Genomic DNA, 22,445 nt, shown 5'->3' with positions numbered 1-22,445 from the left:
TTAGATAGATAGGTAGATAGATAGACAGACAGACAGACAGACAGACAGACAGACAGACAGACAGACAGACAGATAGATAGATAGATAGATAGGTAGATAGATAGATAGATAGATAGACAGATAGACAGATAGACAGACAGACAGACAGACAGACAGACAGACAGATAGACAGGTAGATAGATTAGATAGATAGATAGATAGATAGATAGATAGATAGATAGATAGATAGATAGATAGATAGATAGATAGATAGATAGATAGATAGATAGATAGATAGATAGATAGATGGATGGATGGATAGATAGATTTCCAAGGCAGTTGTTCATTTTGTTTGCCTTTCTGTTTTTACTAAGGACAATGGCTGTTTTTCTCTGAAATGAGATGATTTGGGAAGAAAATGCTTTGATAATTACATATACTGCAGTTTTCTTAATGGTTATGAAGAAATAGTAGTCTAAGAAGGTGAATATCCCTAATGTTATTACATGGACTGACACAGTTAGAAAGCTCTGGAATTCATATGCTTGAAAGAGTCACAATCCATCAAGTGTACATAGATTTCTCAAAAGAAAAAAAAAACAGTTCTAGGCATAGACTCCACCTCCCCCCCATCAAAGCCCTGTCAAAAAGCATCTGAATGAGTTCCTTCAATGGGGCAGCAGCAGTTGTCATAAGATACCACATTTCATAATATGACAAAATTCGAGCCATCTCACCAAATGCTTCCCTTCTGCCTAGACACTCCTTCCAGAACCTATTAGAAACATTTGGTGCTACTTTTCAATTTAAAAATGTGGTCTTCTTGACTCATTTTGTATTCTTATCTAAAAGAGGCACACAGTTATAAGAGACCTGAGGCCTGGCATCGCCCTGAGCAAATGGAGGCAATGCTGTTATCATCTTTCTGAGGGCTAGATTAATGTTTTGTAAAAATGCACACCGAGAGGGCTAGGTGGTAAGTTTTCACACATCACGTTGCCACAAAAAAAGCTTCCACTTTATGTCAGTCATTTGGCTCTAAATTTGGGAGATATTTTTTTCTTTTGGTATGAAAGTTTAATAAGTCTGATCACGAACATTTTTAGTACTTAATACACACATGTTATCGAGCCAGTCACTTTACCAACAGAACTATACAAAACATAGTTATTATAGATCTTTATGGAATGTATAAGAGTTGTGACACCTGCGGGAAAGATGTTGTCTTATTGTAGATGCCTACAATGAGGAGGATCTAATGCTGTACTGGAAACATGGAAACAAATCCTTAAATACAGAAGAGCATATTTCCCTTTCCCAATTCTTCATTGAGGAATTCAGTGCATCCAGTGGATTGTCATTCTACAGCAGCACAGGTACAGCATCTTTTTGTTGTTGGTAGTGGTGGTGGTGGTGGTAGTCGTGGGGCTTGAACTCTGGGCCTGGGCACTGTCCCTCTGCTCTTCAGCTCAAGGCTAATGCTCTACCATTTGAGCCACAGTGCCACTTCCAGTTTTCTAGTGGTTTATTGGAGCTAAGAGTGTCATGGAGTTTCCTACCCAGGCTGGCTTTGAACCATGATCCTCAGATCTCAACCTCCTGAGTAGCAAGGATTACAGGTGTGAGCCACTGGTGCCCAGCTAGGTAGAGCATCTTATGTGGACAAGTTATTCATGGTTAGTGAGCTCCTACTGTTTGCCAAGAACCACATCATGGGACTAACCCTGTATCCCAGAAGGTGTCTCCTTTGGCCAATAGCAACATCTCCCAATTTCAAGGGAGCTGTCCTCAAAACATCCTTTCTCAATCATGCAGATACCTCTAGCTAGATGCCTTCTTCCCTTTTCTGCCCTGCTAGTCTACTTTTAGTATAACGGTGATATTTGAAAACATAAAAATCGTTTCCACTCAAATCCCATACGTTTCTCCACCACACTTAGAATGGAAGTCAACCACTCCAAGATGATTTGCCCCCTTCCTACTGCTGAACCCTCAACCCAAGCCTCTGTTCCTCCATCTGACTCTCCTCTTCTCGTCTTGGTTGTCCTTAAATTGTCCTCTACTTGTCCTTGATTATCTCACTACATCCCTGAGGCCTCTTCTTTGATCTTCTCTTCCCTCTATCTAGAGTATTTCCCCCTATCCCTGCTTCGTATCACCAGCTCCGTGTTTCATTTACACCTGTGTTCAGTTATTTCTTTAAACAATGCTTCCCTAGCCACAATTTCTAAAATAGACCTCTTTACTCACCATTTCCTGTCTTCATTTGTCTTCTGATCGCTTACTACTACCTAAAGTACACACTTAGCTTTATTGTCTGAGTTCCTCATAGAAACAGGACAAAGAGCTGCCAGTATGGCTGAGCAGTAGAGCACCTACCTAGGAAGCATGAAGCTATAAAGTCAAACCTCAGTACTTTCAAATAAATGAGTGAGAGAAGATCTTCACTAGCCATACAACAGACAAGGGTGTCATATCTAAAATATACCTGGAACTCAAAAAATTAAATCCCCCAGCAACAAATCTTCAAAGAAACAACTGCCCAATAAATAACTAGGCTAAAGACTTAAAAAGAAACTTCTCTGAAGAGAATAGACACATGAAGAAATGCTCAACCTCCCTAGCCATAAAAGAAATGAAAATCAAAACAACATTGAGATACCACCTCACCCCAGTTAAAATGGCTATAATCAAGAACTCTAATAACAACAGATGCTGGAGAGGATGTGGACAGAAGGGAACCTTACTGCATTGTTGGCGGGAGTGTAAACTTGTTCAACCACTTTGGAAAGCAGTTTGGAGGTTCCTCAAAAGACTCCACATAGAGCTCCCCTATGACCCAGCAATCCCTGTTTTGGGCATTTACCCAAATGATCACAAACAAGACCACACTGAAGCTACCAGTACAACTATGTTTATTGCAGCCTTATTTACCATAGCTAAGATATGGAATCAACTCAGATGCCCCTCAGTCGATGAATGGATCAAGAAAATGTGGTATATATACACAATGGAATTCTATTCCTCCATCAGAAAGAATGACATTGCCCCATTTGTTAGGAAATGGAAAGACATGGAAAAAATTATATTAAGTGAAGTAAGCCAGGCCCAAAGAAACATAGGTCCCATGGTTTCCCTTATTTGCAATTACCAGTATATGTCTGAGACAAGCAGAAAAGGTCAGATAAGTTGATGTTAGGTGAAATGAACCCCAAGATAAGTATTCAAATGTTTTTTCTTTCATGCAATTGTTTCTAGCATATTTATAAGATGATTTCTTTGGTGCTTTGTATGTCCCTCCCCCATGGTATAACCCCTGCTTTCACTGTATTTGATGTTGGTATAATTTGTGGAGGGGAAGGGGAAAAACAAATCATTTAAATAGGGATACAGGAGGACCCATTGCAACAATGAGATGTACCAGTCGTTATGTTGAAAAACGAACTTTACAACTTTGGGGGTGGGGAGGGGCAGGTAGAAGGAGGCGGGAGATGGGAAAGGAAGGTAAGGGGGAACAAAGGAAGAGGCAACAATGCTTGGTAAGAAATGTACTCATTATCTTGCCCATTATGTAACCCCTCTGTACAGTATTTTCACAATAAAAAATAAATTGGTAAATAAAAATAAATAAATAAATAATAGAAGAAAAAACAAAGGAAAGAAAAGAAAAAAAGTAATAATGAAGGGATTTGTTTGCTGTGTTTACCACTTTCTTGCAGATCCTGGAATGTGTCCAGTGCATGATAGATGCTCAATAAAAATCAACTGAATGAGTCAGTTAGCTTCTCAGAGAAACTAATTGACTTTCTGTGACCAAAGGCTCTTTATATATTTAGATGCAGAAAATATTCTCTAGTACATCCACAATGTGTCTATATTGCTTGTGATTCAGCAAATTATGCTATACATTATGCTATTCATTTTAATCATGTCCGTTGTCTTTTTTGATATGTTCATACATTAATGTTTTTGATCACTGATGCATCCTTGACAAATGGAAGATTCTCAAGAGCAAATTGGATCAATGGTATATAATTTCAAAAGAACTCAGAAAAGTTTAATACTCTAATACTGCCATTTAGACATGAATTTGATTCTTATGATCTATTGTTCTTGTTACTGTTCTTCCTTTTCCTTTTTGGTTTTTCTATATAAGTAAATATACGTATATTTAATCATAATTTCAATGTTCTTAATTCAATTCAATTAATTAAATGTAAAATTTTAGTTTTAATTAAAGCCAATCAATACTTACATAACTGAATGAATGCAGTACACACCATGGCTCATGCTTGTAATCTCAGCTACATGGGAGGTGGAGATTGGAATGATCATATTACAAGGTGAGCCACGACAGAAAGTTAACAAGATCTTATCTCAACCAATAAATTGGCCATGGTATTGTGCATCTGTCACCTCAGCTATGCAGGACGCATAAGTAAGGAGACCAAAGTGCAAAACAGTCAGAAAAAAACCATGTGATTCTATCTAAAAGTAACTAAAGTAATAAAAAATGTGGGAGACTGAGGGTATGACTTAAACGGGACAGTGCTTGCCTGATAGGTGCAAGGCTCTGAGTTCAAACTCCAGTAGAGCTAAGGAGAAAAAGGAAGGAAGGAAGGAAGGAAGGAAGGAAGGAAGGAAGGAAGGAAGGAAGGAAGGAAGGAAGGGAGGGAGGGAGGGAGGGAGGGAGGGAGGGAGGGAGGGAGGGAGGGAAGGAGAGGAAGAGAAGAAGCCATGACATGGAGGAAGGGAGGCAATAAATAATGAAATACACAAAACATAACATATTCTTATTTTAATTAAATAACTATGACACATTATAAATTGTTAATAAAACTTTGCAATGTTTAATGGTAATATAATATGGTACATAGGGAACAGAAATCCTAAAGTCATATTACACAGAACATATACAACATATATAATATTAGAAATGTTATATCTTCAGGTTTAGACATATAAGTATCCACAAATATACTGCATACCTTCAACCATTCTCTTTAGAAAAAAGCAGTGAAGCGAAATTTCACCTTAAAATTCTAACTTCACCCTGATTCATTTAGCTGTTTCCACTATTTCTCTATCTGTACTTGTCAAACTTCCTGAGTGCTACCAGGTTCTTGCATTAGTGGACAAAGCCTTCTTCCTCTCATGTTTTAGGGAATGTCAAGATCTAGACAAAAATTTGCATTGAAAAAATACTACTGCTCACATGATGTTTTTACATATTTTAAAATGACTTACAGTGCCTTCATATTCAAGCATGATTGCATTTTCAAGAAGTACAATTTTGATTACTGAAAAAAATGCAATCAAATAGAATTTGGTTCAAATGAGCAGATTTGGGCAGCCTGATGGAGTTATCATAAATATTTAAAAATTAAAAGCAGTTTATAACAGCTTATAAAACTTGCTTCCAATCTGTTACTGAAGAAAGGATGTGTGTGTGTGTGTGTGTGTGTGTGTGTGTGTGTGTGTGTGTGTGTGTGTGTGTGAAAAAGTCTAGAAAGATTAACAAAAGGTATCTCTGAGGAATGGATATAGATTGGAGATTTTTTTCAATTTTATTTTAGTACTTTTCATTTTTGGATTTGTTGAAATATGCACATTTTAATGAAAAGCATTACAATAGCCTCTAAGAATAGAAAAATGCAAGAGCAAAGCATTTAGAAAATGGTGTTCAGGTATCAAATTGATAATCAAATCTGTCCTTAGATGTCAGTTCATGTTTATTTCAGTTCGTATTTAATTTCTGTGCTTCACACTAGCCATGAAGTTTTAAATATCATCTGAGAGTCAAACTCAAATGTATTTCTCTGATTACTATCCTGTTGAAATGTATTTGCTTCATCAAAAATATTTGTAATATTTTTTCTTCATGCCTACCAAAGCCAACTGTAATCAACACCCTCACATTATCTGAAAAAACTATGTATCTGACTCTCATTAGAAAAGTGAGAAATAGAAACCTCGTTCCCATTTATAGCTAAACCACAGTGTGCTCTCTTATTTTCTTGACATTGCTTTCAACTTTGTCAGTACCACTGTACAAACCTCCCCACTGCCAAATAGTAGGAACAAACAGGTGAGCACTGTGCCCACTTCCCTTTCAGATTAAAATATTTCTCATCATTACTAGAGCTAATGTATACTTTATTGGATACAATATTCTTCATCAGTCATGTATTAAAGACTTCCCTTCTTGCAAACAACACATATTGTTAGGGAGATCTTTGAATCAAATAATTAAGCAGACTATTCTTCAAGCTGTTTGCAAACTTTAATGGAATGCCAAGCTCCTATAGGCCCTAGGTAAGGTCTGGGTAAACAGACTTGGGTACACAGATTTAGTCTCTCCTAAGAGCTAGGGGATCTAAAGAAAGTGTAATTTCACTTAGTGTGGTGTTTCCAGGAGGAAGTCTATTCTCAAGAAGTCTGTCTCTTTCTCCTAGGCTGGTACTATAGACTTTTCATCAATTTTGTGCTAAGGAGGCATATTTTCTTCTTCGTGCTACAAACCTACTTCCCAGCCATGCTGATGGTGATGCTATCCTGGGTTTCATTCTGGATTGACAGAAGAGCTGTTCCTGCAAGAGTGTCCTTGGGTAAGTAAGATTTCCTTTTGGCTTTGTAATATACTAAAATGAGAGAGAGTCCAGGGAAGAGATATTTTTATATAAAAAGGGATGCTACATGGAGAAGAAATGAGAATGTGGGGCTGGCATGGACAGGGATGGATGTCAGTGCTACGATGTTTATCCTGCCAGCTTCATGTACTCATATAATTAGATGCATTCCTTGCGAACCTAGACTTGAGGGGTGAAGGCTCTGGCATCTGATCTGCACCTGAATGATGATGATAAGCACGGAACTCCAGATTATGAAGCAAAAGTGACTTCGGTTAAAGCAGTAACCCTTTTCCCATTTAAGGAACCCCATCTCATTCAGCCAACTCCATTTACCTTTGCATGATCAAACCTTACATCATGAAGCAAATTAATTCCACGCTATACTGTCAGTATCTTAATAAATATTGAAGTGGGCCAAAAATCAGATCCAACCACAGTGGGATTTTTGTACCACGCTACTTTAGCTGGCAAGAAATTTCAGGAGCAGAGACATTTCCAGCTCATTAAAGCACCACACAGAGGCGATTATCTACTCTGTCTAGCATGTTAAATGCCACTGTCACACACACACACACACACACACACACACACACACACACACTGATATATGGAACCATTTTAGACCCACTTAGCACTTATTGCATCCTTACAAAGTGATGAACTGATGCATGATGAGAACCTGGGTTAATCCCATTTGCCTTCTTGACTGATTCAGGACAGAGTGCCCCCATTTCCTGTGGTTTTGTTCTTTCACCTGTAATGCTCTATCTAGAGAGAAGATTGTGATAAGTGCTTCACAATCATTGTTATTACCACACAATTCATCTCAGAAAAGATGATTTCAAAGTTAATGTTCACAAATTATATGCATACTTCAGAAGAACATTTGAAAGATATAACTTATTAATATTAATAATTTGTTCACCTCTTTCCTCTATTAAAAGCCTCAATCTGCAAGCATTTGGGGCTTACATATCTTCAAAGGAAAACTATCATCTGAGTGAGCAATTAAGTTGTTGGGACCATGTCTTCACATCAGAGCATCTGTGTCCTGACCCTAGCCCCAAGGTGGGAGTAGCATAAATCCAACAGGAGTCTGAGGCCACGTCCCCATCCTGAGAAATGATGAGAAAGGCACTCAGTCTCTAAAGGTTCATGAACATGGTTTTTAATCAGATTCCTTAAGTTGACTGCTCTGCTTTTATACTGTGAAATGACAGCTAGAAGTGCTCAGAGGTTAAAATGACTGGAGAACCCAGAAATATTATATTTAAGTCATGCTGAAATTCCCCTAGAGCTTGGAAACTTCTATGCATATTTATGTAAAACAATATGCAAATCAAAAGTATCCCGCTACCATTTCTATTAAAATAAGAACACCAGTATTCCTAAAACAATACTGTATTCTCCAGCTTTTGCTTTCTACAACCTTCAAGTGCTTCCAGAGATACATTGCCCTTTGCTTGATTTGCCTTTCCAAACATTGTGCTACTCAATTTCTGGATGATACATCGTGTTCATGTCTGCATTTCAGTACACAAGCACAATATGTATTAATCAGATCATAGTAGATAACATTTCTACCTACTTATCATTACTGTGTGATTGAGGTCTTCAAGCTGTTATTTCCTACTTATTTGTAAAGCATAAATAGGATTGTAAATTATAGCCCTCACTATGCTGCAGAGTGCTATTGAATGTCTTTGGGTATCTACTAGCCAACTTTGCCTCCTCACCCTCATGCTTCCCAGCCTCCAGTAATTACAGTTTTGTGTTTTCATGTACTTCTTTTAAACATGTGCATATGAGAGAAGATGTAGAAGTTGTCTATGTCTGATTTATTTCACTAACACAGTGTCCTCCAGTTCTATCTATGCTACTATTTACATTTTATCTATCATTTGATAGGACATTGCTTTTATGGTCAAATATTATTCCGCTGTGTACATATACATTTCATTCTTCTTTGAGGAGCATCTAGTCTATTGTGAGTGATAAAGCAACAATCATGCAGAAAAATATATCTTTGATTTGTGGATCTCATTTCCGCAGGATATATAAGCAAAAGTGGACTAGCCAGATCATATGGTAGATATATTCTAGTGTCTCAATGAGACTCCATACTGTTCTCCATAATGGCTAGACCAATTTACAGTTCTATGAACAGTATATCAGAGTTCCCATTTCTCTATATCCTTGCCAATATTTGTTATTTTTACAATAATCTTTTTAAACAGATATTCAAATGAGTGTAGAGTGATTTTTCAGTGTAGTTTTGATTTGCATTTCTCTCACAATTAATCAAGTTGAGTGTTTTTTCATAAACTAGTTAACCATTTCATTTTCTTCCTTGGAATAGTAATTATTTCTATATTTTGTTCACTTGTTAAGCACTTTTTCATAAATTAGTTGATTATTAGAATTTCTTCCTTTGAATACTAATCATTCACCTACTTGCTCATTTATAATCAATTGTTTGGGGTTTTGTTGTTGTGGTGGTGGTGGTGGTGGTGGTGAGGCTTGAACTCTGGGCTTGGTTGCTGTTCTTCAGCTCTTCAGCTCCAGTCTAGCATTCTACCACTTGAGCCACAGTGCCATTTCCAGCTTTCTGGTGGTTAATTGAAGATAAGAGTCTCATGGACTTTCCTCCCCAGGCTGGCTTTGAACTGTGATCCTCAGCTCTCAGCCTCCTGAATAGCTAGGATTACAGGCATAAGTCATCAGCGCCAGGCAATTGTTTTTTTTTATAATTGAGTTTTACCTATACCAATATTAGCCTTGAAGTTTTTCCTTTATATTTCTTCTAATGATTTCATAGTTTCAGATCTTGTATTTAGACAACAGGTTGTTTTCTTCACCTCTTCAATTTTTTACAATTGGTTTTGGTTGAAACATAGGGAGAAGTCTCACCTTATACGATAATAACTTAATCACCTTTAATAGTCTAGATCTTGAAATGGCCTATTTGATCCCCTGCTTTTCTCAATTGAGTTCAATCCTCCATCACAGTATCTCCAAAATGCAAAGGAGATCTCACCCCAGAATATCATTGAAGAACTCTCAGCTTGGAATCCAAGACATTCTGCAGGTGCCAGATGAAACATAGGACACTCAGTTCACTTTGAAATCAATAATATTTCCAGATCTCCCTGCCCTGCCCCTATATACTTATACTAAAGAAATGTGGACAATTGGTGTTCTCACATCCCAGGACTAATTGCTTATGTATACATTTGTTCTAGCTCCCCCTCTCTTTAGGTTACCTCTTCTGTCTGTCTCCTCTGTCAAAATCCTACCACCTGTCCACAGCTGATGGCTCCAACACATAGTCTCCCCATCACTGAACCCCATGATATCCCTTAGACACGCTTCTATTAAATGTTTGGCTGCGAAGCAGGGATAATTTTTCTGTAACTAGTTCCTTAAGGAAAAGAACAACTGCTGCCATCTTTGAGACCCTGTAGTGACTAGCACAGGGCCAGTGTCTATTTCATAATACACAGTTACTCCGGTTCTAGTGTTGACCTTTTATAGATTTTAATAATTATAATAGAGCCTCAAAATTATAGAAATATCACTTTTGACTTGGCAATTCTCATACGAGATAGCCCCCTTCCAAATTGAATGTTTGATGTGACAGAAATATTCTCCCTGTGTGTGATTTGGAAAGGGGATAATAAATTTGTTTAAGGTTATTTGAACAATTGTGGAAGGATGACTAGAATTATACATTCTTTTCTATTTACCTTTCTCTTTCCTTCCTTGTCTCTATCATTCAGGTATGGTCTCTGTGCATGGATTATGCCATTCTCCAAACTGCGTATTAAGTAGTGTGGTCTTAATTAGCAAACTAGTGTCTGAAGAAGGTCATCAAAGTCTTCAGGCCTGAAGCAACTCATGAGAAATGTATGTCTTCACAGAAGACGTACCACATACTTGGAAAAGTACAATCTCTGAACAAATCCATTTACATAACCATCACAGAGACCAGAAGGGCCTTAAATGACACATGCTGATGTCTGGCACCTTTGAGGGAATACGGTTGTCAATGTCCATAGATTGAGATTGGGATATCCAGTTCATCTTCCTTTCCCTTACATTACTTCACATTTCCTTTCTGCCTAAACCTATAGGAAAATGGTTGTTATTCATTTGAAGAGATACCTGTTTCCTTCAAGAAAGGGTTCTTACTGAAAAGGGAGCAGATTCAGTGGTACCACAAACCGTGTTATCTGCCTGCTGCTGTGGTGCTGGCCAATGAACATCTCCCTTATGCCTTGCCCCAAATGACCAATGAAACACAAGCCTGAGTAATTCTTCCCAGAGTGTCCTAAACTCTCCTCATGCATGTTGTTAAAAGTTAATATGGCGGAGCTGTGGGGGCCCAGAGGAACTGAGTGAAATGGTTAAACGGTCTCTGGCTAAATGATCTCTCATAACACTTTCCTAACTATGCATAGCATTATCTGTAGGTGGGAAGATAATGTTCTAATCCCAACACATGACCTTTCTTTAAACTAAATAGTCTCTTCATATAATTCAAAACTCCTTTATTGGGATGTTAACTTTAATGGATCTTGAAGGAATACTGTTTGTCAAGATTAATGTATTTCCAAGGGGTGGCTCAAGACATAATGAGTGTGTTTAATGTAGCTGTAATAGCCCTGAATCCAAGTTCTACTGCTTTAAGAATTTATATTTCAGTTTTCTCATCATTGACTCCCCCTAGACAACCATTCCTCCTCCCTACATCCCATCTGTTTTATTAATGTTATTATTATAGCTTATCCAGAATACTGCTTTTAAAATACATAAAACTATATGCAAATATCTTTTTTTAAATAAAATGACTGATAGTTTTTAACATCCTAGGGATAAACAATTAAATTCCTTTTTTAACTGTATTCATCATTTATTCAAAATACATGATGAGACTTTTCTGAATACAAAGGTTATGTCTTTGTTCTGTACCCTTACTCTATGCACGATGTCCATATTACTGTTTATTGAAGAATATTGTTCTACTTTCTGTATCTTAGAAAATCAATTAGAATGGTACTGGTATACTGTTACTTGCTAAGCAGGTACATTGATACTTGAACTATGCCGCAAGCTATGCCCCTTGCTGGATTTTTTCAGATAGGGTCTTGCATTTTCACTCAGGGCATCATGAACCATGATCCTCTTGTCTATGCCTCCCCCAAAGGTTAGAATATAGTGTGCACTACCGCCACCAAACTTGTTAGTTGACATAAATTCTCACTAATCTTTGCCTAGGCTAGTCTAAAACTATAGTCTTCCCAACCTCTACTCTTTCTTTCCCTTCCTTCCTTCCTTCCTTCCTTCCTTCCTTCCTTCCTTCCTTCCTTCCTTCCTTCCTTCCTTCCTTCTTTCTTCCTTCCTTTCTTTCTTTCTTTCTTTTACCTGGGCACTGTTGCTAAGCTCATTTGCTCAAGGCTAGTGCTCTACCACTTTGAGCCACAGCAGCATTTCTGGTTGTTTCCTTGTTAACTGGAGTCTCGTGGACTTTCCTGCTGGGGTTGGCTTTGAACCATGATCCTCAGATCTCAGCCTCCTGAGTAGCTAGGATTACAGGTGTGAGCCACTGGCACTAGTCCAAACTCTACTTTCTGACTAACTGGGATTACAGATTTGAACCACACTACCCAGTGAGTAGCTTAAATTTTTTGAACTAATGAGGTAAACTACTGCATAGAAATGCTAGTTTGTGATTCCTTTGGTTTCTATCAGTGAAGTATTAAAGGGATTGAGACTTAATTAGCATATGCCTATTGAAAAGCATAAATTACCTTTGTCTCGACATATTTCTCAAAACAATGTAGTACATTTCCTCCAAGACTCTTCATGTGCAGAGATTGATTTATAATTTTTTAAAAAGGAAATTTCCTTTACATTTCCCAAATGAGAAGTAGGTTTGTGAGTGTAATGCACAGGATTACTACTTGTAGAACGAGATTCCAATCCTGCACCAGACAAAATTTGAGCCAATTACTAAGCCACTCTCATTTCATATTCCTTAGCCACAACATGCCACAGACCAATACTTACCTAGGTGCATGATACCTGTATTTGTAATGTTTACAAAAACTTCACCTCTCCATGTTGATGTAACAAGTGTGTTTTGGAGCCAAAGAGGGCAAACAGCCTGGAATATGAAAATAGCAGCTTTTACCACACGAAATCTAGAAGCCAAAGATACAGTAGCTGGGTTTAATGTTGAGCATTAGAGTAGTATTTAGGTTTCTTATTATGAATTTCAATCAAGATGACATTCTGGGTCCTTCCATTGTGTAACTCAAATTTCCAGGTTGTGTTTTTCTTGGTTATACAAACTGAGTGGCGCTAAAGAGCTGCTACTGTGATTAACATGGGGCGCCATCCCAGGAGGACCTCACAGAATTATTGTATACACAAGGGAAATCTGTTGGTGAAAGCTGTCTCCATACTGTGTCTCTACACTTAGCTGCAAGCCATGGAGCTTTTCCTGCTGGTTTGGACACCTTACAACTTGCAATAATCATTAAGGGTTCCATTGGGCCCTCCCTGCTGGAAATTAAGACATAAAAACATTCCAGCCAATGTGTCATATTGTAAATATTTCAAGTATTTATTCCAAACACTTACAATATTCCAAATATTTACAATATGATACTTTTTCTCCAGGCAGGACCCTGGCAATATCTTGAGTTACCTTTATTATATTAAAGAAATCTGAGTCCATTTTTCCTCCATTATTCTAAGGAGTCCCTCTACCTCTGATGCCCATGAAAGAACAGGATGAGAAGCCGAGGAAAGAAAAAGAAGGAAAGAGAGGGGAAGTAAAATATGACAGAGGAGAATAGAGTGGTTTAGCAAATGGTTTTAGTGAATCATGTAAAAACCAGCACATATACACTCAGAATTTCAATCGAAATGAACAATTTCATTAATAAGAGACTAAGAGAATAATGATGGCCTTGGAATATTAGAATATTCTCTATGAACAACTATAATAGGGATTTACTGTGAAAGATTAATCTGGAGAATAGCAGTCTTCAAAGGTAATAAAGATCATTCAAGAAGTGATCACAAGGGTTCTTCTGCCCCATGAAAGACTTAAAGGTAGTTACAAAGACCATTTCTTAATGAGGACCATTCTTAAACTATAGGAATGATTAATGAAAATAACTTTGACAACAGGAGATATACCATAGGGGGAAGAAGAAAAGAAACAAAAATATCACATAGTATATTAAAAACAACAACAATAAAGAAAGACCTCTTGTATCCATACCTTGGGGTTCATTTAGCATCGTCTTATATGGTCATATGTACATAGCTTTAGAACTTTTCTGTTCATCTGATAAAATTATCCTACATGTATACTAATTATTGCAAATGAAGGAAACCATGGGACCTATATTTCTTTGGGTCTGGCTTACTTTGCTTAATATGATTTTTTTGAATCTCTCCATTGTTGTCCCTGTGCTTGGTTTTGGTACTCTGAATCTTGTATATACATTTGTGTAATTGGGGAGGGGGAGGGGAAGAGGAATAACAAAACGCTAAACAAGGACACTGGATGACCCATTGCAACAATGATATCCACAAGACAGTGTATTGGAAATGAACTTGAGAACTTCGGCTGGGGAGCAGGGGGAGGAGTGAGGGAGGTGGGAGAGGGAAGGGATAGTAGACAAACAGAGGAGGGGTAACAATGCTTGACAAGAAATGTATTCATTGCCTTCCTCATGTAACTATAATAAATAAAATTTTAAAAATTAAAAATACCAAAAAGAAAATAACTTTGAGATTTCTTTCCAAGAATAATTTTTTAACTGAGCACCTCTTTACATTTCTGGGATGGTAGGCAAAGCTCATTGAGGAAAATCTGCTGACATAATTTGACTTTGTCTCTTTAGATGAAGGAAGGACAATGGGGGTGAAAGCGGGAAGCAGAGGTGAAAATAAAAATCCAATGACAGCTGTGTGCACAAGGCCAACGTGGAGATTTTCACCACCAACCATTGGCTGACCACATTGCTATTGCCATAGAAGCACACCAGCAGTAGATCTGGGAACTTGAATGGCTGTATTACTGAGCTTGTTGCTCTTTTTGATTGACAGGAATCACCACAGTGCTGACCATGTCCACCATCGTCACTGGTGTGAGCACTTCCATGCCTCAGGTGTCCTATGTCAAGGCTGTGGACGTGTACTTGTGGGTCAGCTCCCTCTTTGTGTTCCTGTCAGTCATCGAGTATGCAGCTGTGAATTACCTCACCACGGTGGAAGAGTGGGAAAGGTTCAAGAGCGGAAGGAAGGTACAGCCTTGCTTTGACTACTGGATCCCATTTACAATGTGGGAAGATTATTCTCTTCTAAAATCCTATCCAGATAGGACTTAGAGGCTTTGAGTTAAGTCCATATTCCTTAGTAAGTCCAAGTTTATAGGATGGTGGCAATTTGTTATTGAACTTGAATCTCTGCTCTGTGCTGTCTAGCTACCTCTTACCCTCATCCACCCTTATTAGGAGCACCCAGGTAGGGGGTGCTTCTCTCAATGTGCTACTCTCTGCTGAGTGGACCCTTGAGAAGAAGGGGCTGCTATACAGAGGCTTTCCTTTCAAGTAGCTGAGGATGATGAAGGCAATGACAATAGCTCACGTGTAAGGTATGATCATCACATATTTGCATTATCCCACGTACTTAACATACCTGTCATTTAATTTTTACAGGATAGGTCAGTTTTTTATTGCCCTTGTGTCACAAAGGTGAAATAAGTCTACATCCAATAAACAATCCCACATTTCCCCTTTTCCTTTTGTTTTTTAAGTTTGTTTTCTTAGGATAATATCTGGCATTAACTTTGCCCAAACTGGCCTCCAACTGTGATCCTCATAGCTCCCTTCCAAACGACTGGGATTATAGTTGTATACCACCATCCTCAGCCTAAATGTCCTCCTGTAAGGGTTTCATTATCTCAAAAAAAAAAGCTCTACTTGCCATTCAGATATTTTTAGGATGGAATGAAGATGCGATTTAGAGTTAGAAGTAATGTCAAACTGACTTCCATCACCTTTATCTTTATGCTACAAAATATATATTTGAAAAATGATAATGATGTACCTCATAAAGTTGTTGTAAAAGCCAAATAAGGCTAGGCGCTGATGGCTCAATCCTGTAATCCTAGCTACTCAGGAGGCTGAGATCTGAGGATCATAGTTCAAAGCCAGCCCGGGCAGGAAAGTCCATGAGACTCTTATCTCCAATTAACCACCAGAAAACCAGAAGTGCGCTGTGGCTCAAGTGGTAGAGCACTTGCCTTGAGCTGAAGAGCTGAGAGACAGTGCCCAGGCCCAGAGTTCAAGCCCACAACTGAAAAAAAAAAAGTCCAAATAATGTGAAAATTGATCAGAAAGCTTGGTAAGCTGTGAAGTGCTATACAAGTGTAAGTTCTTATGAGTAAGGTCTTATGAGTCAAGAACTCACAGTCAGTGTGAATAAGAATGTTCATTAGGATCATAAACAGACTGACTGATATATGAGGCTTCTGAAGAGAGAGGATGTTTGAGAGAGGAAAAAGAAGAAGAGTATACCTCCCAGCTCACGGGCTCATTAGTGACACCGCTTTTCAGTATTTGAGTTAGAAGCCGGTGTTAAAAGGAGAGCAATGGGCTGAGAAGGTAGCTCAGTGGTAGAGCGCTTGCCTTGCATGCCTGAGGCCCTGGGTTGGATTCCTCAGCACCACATACCCAGAAAAAAAAAAAGCTGGAAGTGGCGCTGTGGCTCAAGTGGTAGAGCGCTAGCCTTGAGCTGAAGAGCTGAGGGATAGTGTCCAGGCCCAGAGTTCAGGCCCCACAACCAGACCCCCAAAAAATAAATAAATAAAAGGAGAGCAAGAGACAGGAAATAGACAGATGGAAACAATGACATCACCTTTGTTTGGATAAAGCTGTCAAACATCATTTAGGTCTGTAAGCAGGAGGACCACCAATATTCATCACTCAATTGAAAATGCTCCATTGGTTATTGCTCAAGCTAAACAATTTATGACTCCACCAGGTAGTACAGTTCTTTTTATACCATTTTAGAAGAGAGACCTGGATACTACTACAGATCCCAAAGTGAAGAAAAAGGGGTCTGAGTCACACACGCCAGTTCCTGTCCCCAGAAGGAAGCAGAACATGATTTGAGGCAGAATGAGAAAAGCCTAGGAGGAAAGCTGATAAAGTTCTTCAGTAAGAAAATCTAAACCAAGCAACAATCCTTTCACTTGATCACCTACCTCCTCCCCACATCACCATTTCTACCATTCCATGGCAAACACATCCCAACCCCACCAGACACTAAGATCAAGGAAGTGGAAGATACCACTCATACTGACCCCCATCCACTATGGAGAAAGGAAGCTATTTTTCTGATCTCTTATTCAATTTATTTCCTAATTCCAAGATCTAGTACTCAGTCTAAAAAAGTCAGAACTATTATCTAGAAAAAATAAGCCCTAGCTATGTGCTTATTTGTAGACATTGGTGGAAAATTGAAAATGTTATTTTTTGGCAGTCCAAGGTAAATACCCTAATATTCAAGCCACATTCCAACTCTATTTCTCTCTGCTTTTTTAAATGGGGCCTTGAACCATGCTTTTCCAACTGATGCCTCCTATGTATCTAAGATTACAAATGTCTGCCATTATAATTGGTTTGTTATTGGACATGGGTTACTGCTAACATGTTTTGCCCAGCTGGGCTCAAACTCAGATCCTCTCAATCCCCACCTTCTGTGTAGCTGGGATTATAGTCATACACCAGTACACCGAACCCCATATCAGTTCTAAATCTATTTCTATTGAACTAATTTATACACTTTTAAAAAATAGCAGCATATTCCTAAATATAGACTAAAACTTTAATTATACAGATAATTTGAGACGATAAAATCAGAGACAGAAAATTATACTCATTTTTCAAAGATTTGCTTTCTTTAACACACTGATGATGCGTTTGTTCAAATAAAAACTGGATGAAAGAAGAGGTCAAGGGGAATTGCAGTTTGAGTTCAGTCAGGGCACATACTTGACATGCTTTCTCCATCAATAGCTGGGCCTAGTGAAGTACATGTATAATTCCAACTGCATGGGAAGCTGATATTAGGAAGGTCGTAATTCCAGGCCTGCCTGGAAAAAACATTTTCAAGAAAGAAAATGGATGTGGTGCCACACTCCGATCATCTCACTAAGAGGGAAAGCCAAAAGAAAATGGGTCATGGTCGAAGCGAACACCTTATCAGGAAGTAAGACTCTACTTCAAAAGTAACTACTTAAAAAGAGGGCTGGGTGTGTGGGCAGGGCTCCATCCTAGCAAGTGTGAGGTCTTGATTTTAAACATAGCACCAACAAATACATAAAAAAGTGGATGGCTGGTGTGATGACTTAGAAACCACCTGTGCAACTTGGGCAGGGAAGGTGGCTCAGTGGTAGAGTGCTCTCCTTGTAGGCATAAGGCCCTGGGTTTGATTCCTCAGCACCACATAAGCAGAAAAAGCCAGAAGTGGTGCTGTAGCTCAAATGGTTAAGTAGTAGCCCTGAGCTGAAGAGCTGAAGGACAGGGCCCAGAGTTCAGCCCCCATGACTGACAAAAAAAAAAAAAAGTTTTTATATCCTTAGATCTGCAATTGAACTCACTATTAATATTACTGGTATTATTCAGTCTTAATATTTGTCCATATTTTAGTCTTGGATATTTTGTCCATACTCATTTTGTTGTGAAAAAAATTCTACAGCTAAGTAAAAAAGGGATAGCATAGCTCAAAGTATTGCTCCTCTGTTCAGTTCACTGACCACCAGGGTCCCCAGGACTTTCAATTAAGAAAAATACTAAGTTTTCAATTGCAGAATTTGCTCTGCAACCTCCAAGTTGAGTGCAGAATAATTCCATTTAGAGTTGCCTCTCAATATTTGCTCATTTTTCTACTTCCCAAAAAGCAGGAATTGATGTTATTTCCTTGAAAAGCAATTACTCAACAGCTGCATGCTAGACATTGCTTTACCCTAGTGTTGACCACTTTTCCCCTAATAGTAAAACCTGAAAGAAATTGTTCAGTTTAGACTCAACCAGACACTGGAGCCAGAAAGCACTGAGAATTTGCTCCTTCAGAAAAATAAACCAATTTTATGTTCTTTATTTGGGCTATGTTAGCATCATTTATAGCAAAATTTATAGCAAAAATTATAGCATCATTTTAAAGCAAAACTAGGAATGCTTGGCTAATTGGCATTTTAAAAGAGCAGCTGAAATCATTCCCTAACCCATCTTTAATTCAAGTATAAATGGAATACTAGATTATATTTTTCTTCTTTGGAAGATTAAAAAATGCACACAAACTGGGCACACTTCCCTGTTCTTTCTAAAGATGAAAAAATTAGCTGAAATCTAAATCTGTTTGGCTTATGTCGATATTTTGAATAAGCATATTCTACTTGAACTCACAAACTTATAGCAAGCTACTCACTCATCCTACTCAGAAACAAAGGAGAAAATTGTGTATCGTGAATGAGTATCTATCAGGTCAGGACTGTGTCAGGAGACGGTGATAGGATATATGTTACTAATGTTTACGGTGTCCTAATATTTCACAAAAATAAATACAAACCTCTTTGTTGGTTCACTGTTTGTCAGAAATGTTTCTCATTTGTTACTAAAACGTATTTTAGTTGGACACCAAGAGCAAAACCAGAATTCTTTCTAATGAACAAAACATTCCCAGCATTTAGAAAAATGATTTTTTAAATCTGGTTTACATTTTTACTATAACTTATGCATAAGGCCTTGTTTATGACTTACTGACACTTTTTGGGGGGGGTACAGACTTCTGGAATGTACGATATAGATGCAGTTCAAGCCATGGCCTTCGATGGTTGCTACCATGACAGCGAGACTGACATAGACCAGACTTCCTTTTCTCTACACTCTGAAGAAGGCTCCATGAGAGGAAGATCCACAGGCAGCCCCTGCACAGAATCCTCTCAGATAAAGAGAAGAAAATCCCTGGGAGGAAACATTGGGAGAATCATCCTAGAAAACAACCATGACATTGACATGTATTGTAGAGTTTTATTTCCCACTGTGTATATAATATTTAATTTGTTTTACTGGGGGATATATGTATAAAGAAGATCTTTTACCCTAATATTCTTTTCATTGTGTGTGGTGCTTGGGATCAAATTCAGCATTTTGCAGATTCTAGGCAAACATTCTGCTAGCCCTAGCCCAAAGTGGATTTTCTACTGTATAAAATTGTATCAGAGTCATATTATGTTATTTTAAAACTCTTGGATATGAGTTGTAGTATATTATATTAAACTGGGAGAGAACCACTTGTGTCTCCTGGCTTAAAGAAGTTTTGAAAGCTGACTGCTTTACATTTAGGAAAGAGTTCAAAATTTTATGAAGATTAGGTGCCATAAATAAGAGTCACAGGCATTTATGTTCTGGGAAAAATGTTTTTCTACAAGGATGTGCTTCATAACTACTTTATCTGGACTGGGCCCTCTTTTCTTAATGAAAATGTTCTTTATTTAACTAGGTAATTAATTCAAGGATAATTTATTTCATAGTGTCATTCAAGTGCCAGACTACTTCATGGACCATGTCCTCCTATGGGAAGACATCAAAGTGTCAGCACTTTACTGGGAGTCCCAGGAAGAGCCCTTTTCCTATCTCCACTCAGTTCTTTTGTCTGTAATATTTTGTATATTATCTTGAGTCCCAAAGAGGGAAAATAGCTGAACCCCACTCAGTCTGTGGGCCTAATATTTACACTCCAATCAATCATCAATAGCAGCTAGTATTTTGTGGGTAAGATTTAGTTTTCATAGCTTTTTTCAATAATAAATTATTTTAATGATCAAATGTCTATTGTCCAACTGCATATTACAGATGCTTTATTAACCATTATAAACTGAAAAACAAGTATGAAATCACCCAATCCTTCCATCCCTGAGTGCATACCCAAGTAATAGTAAATTGGTTGGTTAACACCCAAGATAACAAATATTAATAGGGAGGTATACCCAACATGATGTATGAGTTCTGAAAAGAGAATATAACAAAAAAAGAAAAGAACAACCACAATGTGGCAGGTAGGAGGTGGACTCTCAAATTACAGACCCAAGATGTGTTTGGATGTTATATTAATGAGTGAAAAAAATGGAATGAAAGCTTTGATCTTCAGTAACTTTGGTTAAACAAGTAAATCAGCTTAAATGGGTATTCAATAAATGTTAGTTGAGTATATAAAGCTCAGATAATTAGTATACACTTTGCAGGTCAGCCCATTGCCTGTTTTTATGTTGGGTATTTTGTGAAATTTTAACCATTTAGAGGAAGGCCCTTGGCGGGAAATATGAAAATTTCACACTCCTTTAATTGCAGAAATTGACTGAAGAGAAATCAATGAAATAGGGCATTACTTCCAATGTAGTTCCTTTTGTTTTACCATAAAGTTATTTAAATTATTTAATGCAGGTGAAGAAAAATATAATTTTCCATTTAATAGTAACATGGGTTTTGGTTTTCAGTTGTGAATCTCCTAAGATTCTAAAAAATTATCTCCCTTCTGAGTGCAAAAGATTAAAAGGAAAATTCTTTCTCTATTCTCAATTTCCTCATGAGCAGAATAATTCTGTTTACTTAATTTTCTTTTTACTTAATATGACTTTCTCAAACTTTCCAAGTATTCTATTTTTCTAGGATACTGTCCAAATTTGAGCTAAAGTAATTATTTAACCTTTCTCCATTTAGTTACAGATAGCCTGTAAATATATTTTAATTGTTTATTTAATGACTTGAATGCTTTAATATACGATTATATTTTAAAAATACAACACAGATTAAAATCTTAGGTGGTTGGCAATTTGTAGCTATTATTTGGCAAAGTAATTTAGTTGGATTCTGTTTCTGAATTTCCCAAAGACTATATAATTTATGTAAAAACAAACATGTATATCTACAAACCAATGGGATAAATATGCAAAGTTCCTATCTTCCAGTTGTCTAGTTTTTCACATATTGCTATTTGTCACATAGTTTTAATTATTACATTCAAGATGCCTAAGACATTTTCTGGCTGTATTCATTTCACTATTTTAAGTGAAATGCATCACTGGGTACATCTGCAATCTAGGTAGGGAATGGGCCTCTAGATCACTACACATATACCCAGTATTACTCTTGAGGAATGTTAATGCACAATTATTGGCCAGTCAAATATAACATTTGTTAGTGTCCAGAAATACAAGTGCTGAAATTTTTTTCAAAATGAACATCTAACCTAAGAAATAAAATATATTAAAAAAGAAATAAAAAAGAAAGAAAATATATTTATTGCACCAGAGAATTGTTAAGCGTATTTAGAATGAGCTACAAAAGTATTTTCCAATGTTCTTCTCAAATGGTGGTTTGTGAAGACAGTGCTTTCCCTGTTCCCTTCATTTCTGACAGGGAGCAGCTGACTTTCTGGTTTAGTTTTTGTTTCAAGAAGAATAAAACCTCAGCTACGTAGAAAAGATATCAATGACAGCATAAAATAGTTACCTCATCTTAATTTTAGCCTCATTTACTGATCACAATCCTGAACAGACTGCACGATTGTTCACTGAGGGATAAGCCTGGATAAAACGTAAGGATTTCAAAAATAAGCTGCTTTGTAAGATTAAGAAAAAGCCAGACTGCTTGTAAACTGCCTAAATATAGAAATGAGCTATTTTTTAAAGACTACTTAGAAAAACATATGAAAAGGTATATTTTATCTGGATATTGTTTCTGTGCTAAT

General features: G+C 37.5%; 1 protein-coding gene across 1 annotated transcript in view; it reads left to right on the top strand.

Annotated features, from left to right (window-relative positions):
* Gabrr3 (gamma-aminobutyric acid type A receptor subunit rho3) overlaps positions 1–19,783 on the top strand; it is a 39,670-nt gene extending 19,887 nt beyond the window's left edge. Inside the window, exons 6-9 of the mRNA XM_042676987.1 lie at positions 1,215–1,355; positions 6,435–6,587; positions 14,739–14,935; positions 19,481–19,783. Of these exons, the coding sequence (XP_042532921.1) occupies positions 1,215–1,355; positions 6,435–6,587; positions 14,739–14,935; positions 19,481–19,783 (794 nt within the window). The remainder of the gene's footprint in view (positions 1–1,214; positions 1,356–6,434; positions 6,588–14,738; positions 14,936–19,480) is intronic.
* Positions 19,784–22,445: the final 2,662 nt, after the last annotated feature.

The sequence above is a fragment of the Dipodomys spectabilis genome, unplaced genomic scaffold, assembly GCF_019054845.1.
Source record: "Dipodomys spectabilis isolate Male_0828 unplaced genomic scaffold, ASM1905484v1 ptg000032l, whole genome shotgun sequence".
Lineage (NCBI taxonomy): Eukaryota > Metazoa > Chordata > Mammalia > Rodentia > Heteromyidae > Dipodomys > Dipodomys spectabilis.
The sequence above is the reverse complement of the archived record's forward strand: the minus strand, read 5'-3'. Positions and strand labels throughout refer to the sequence as shown.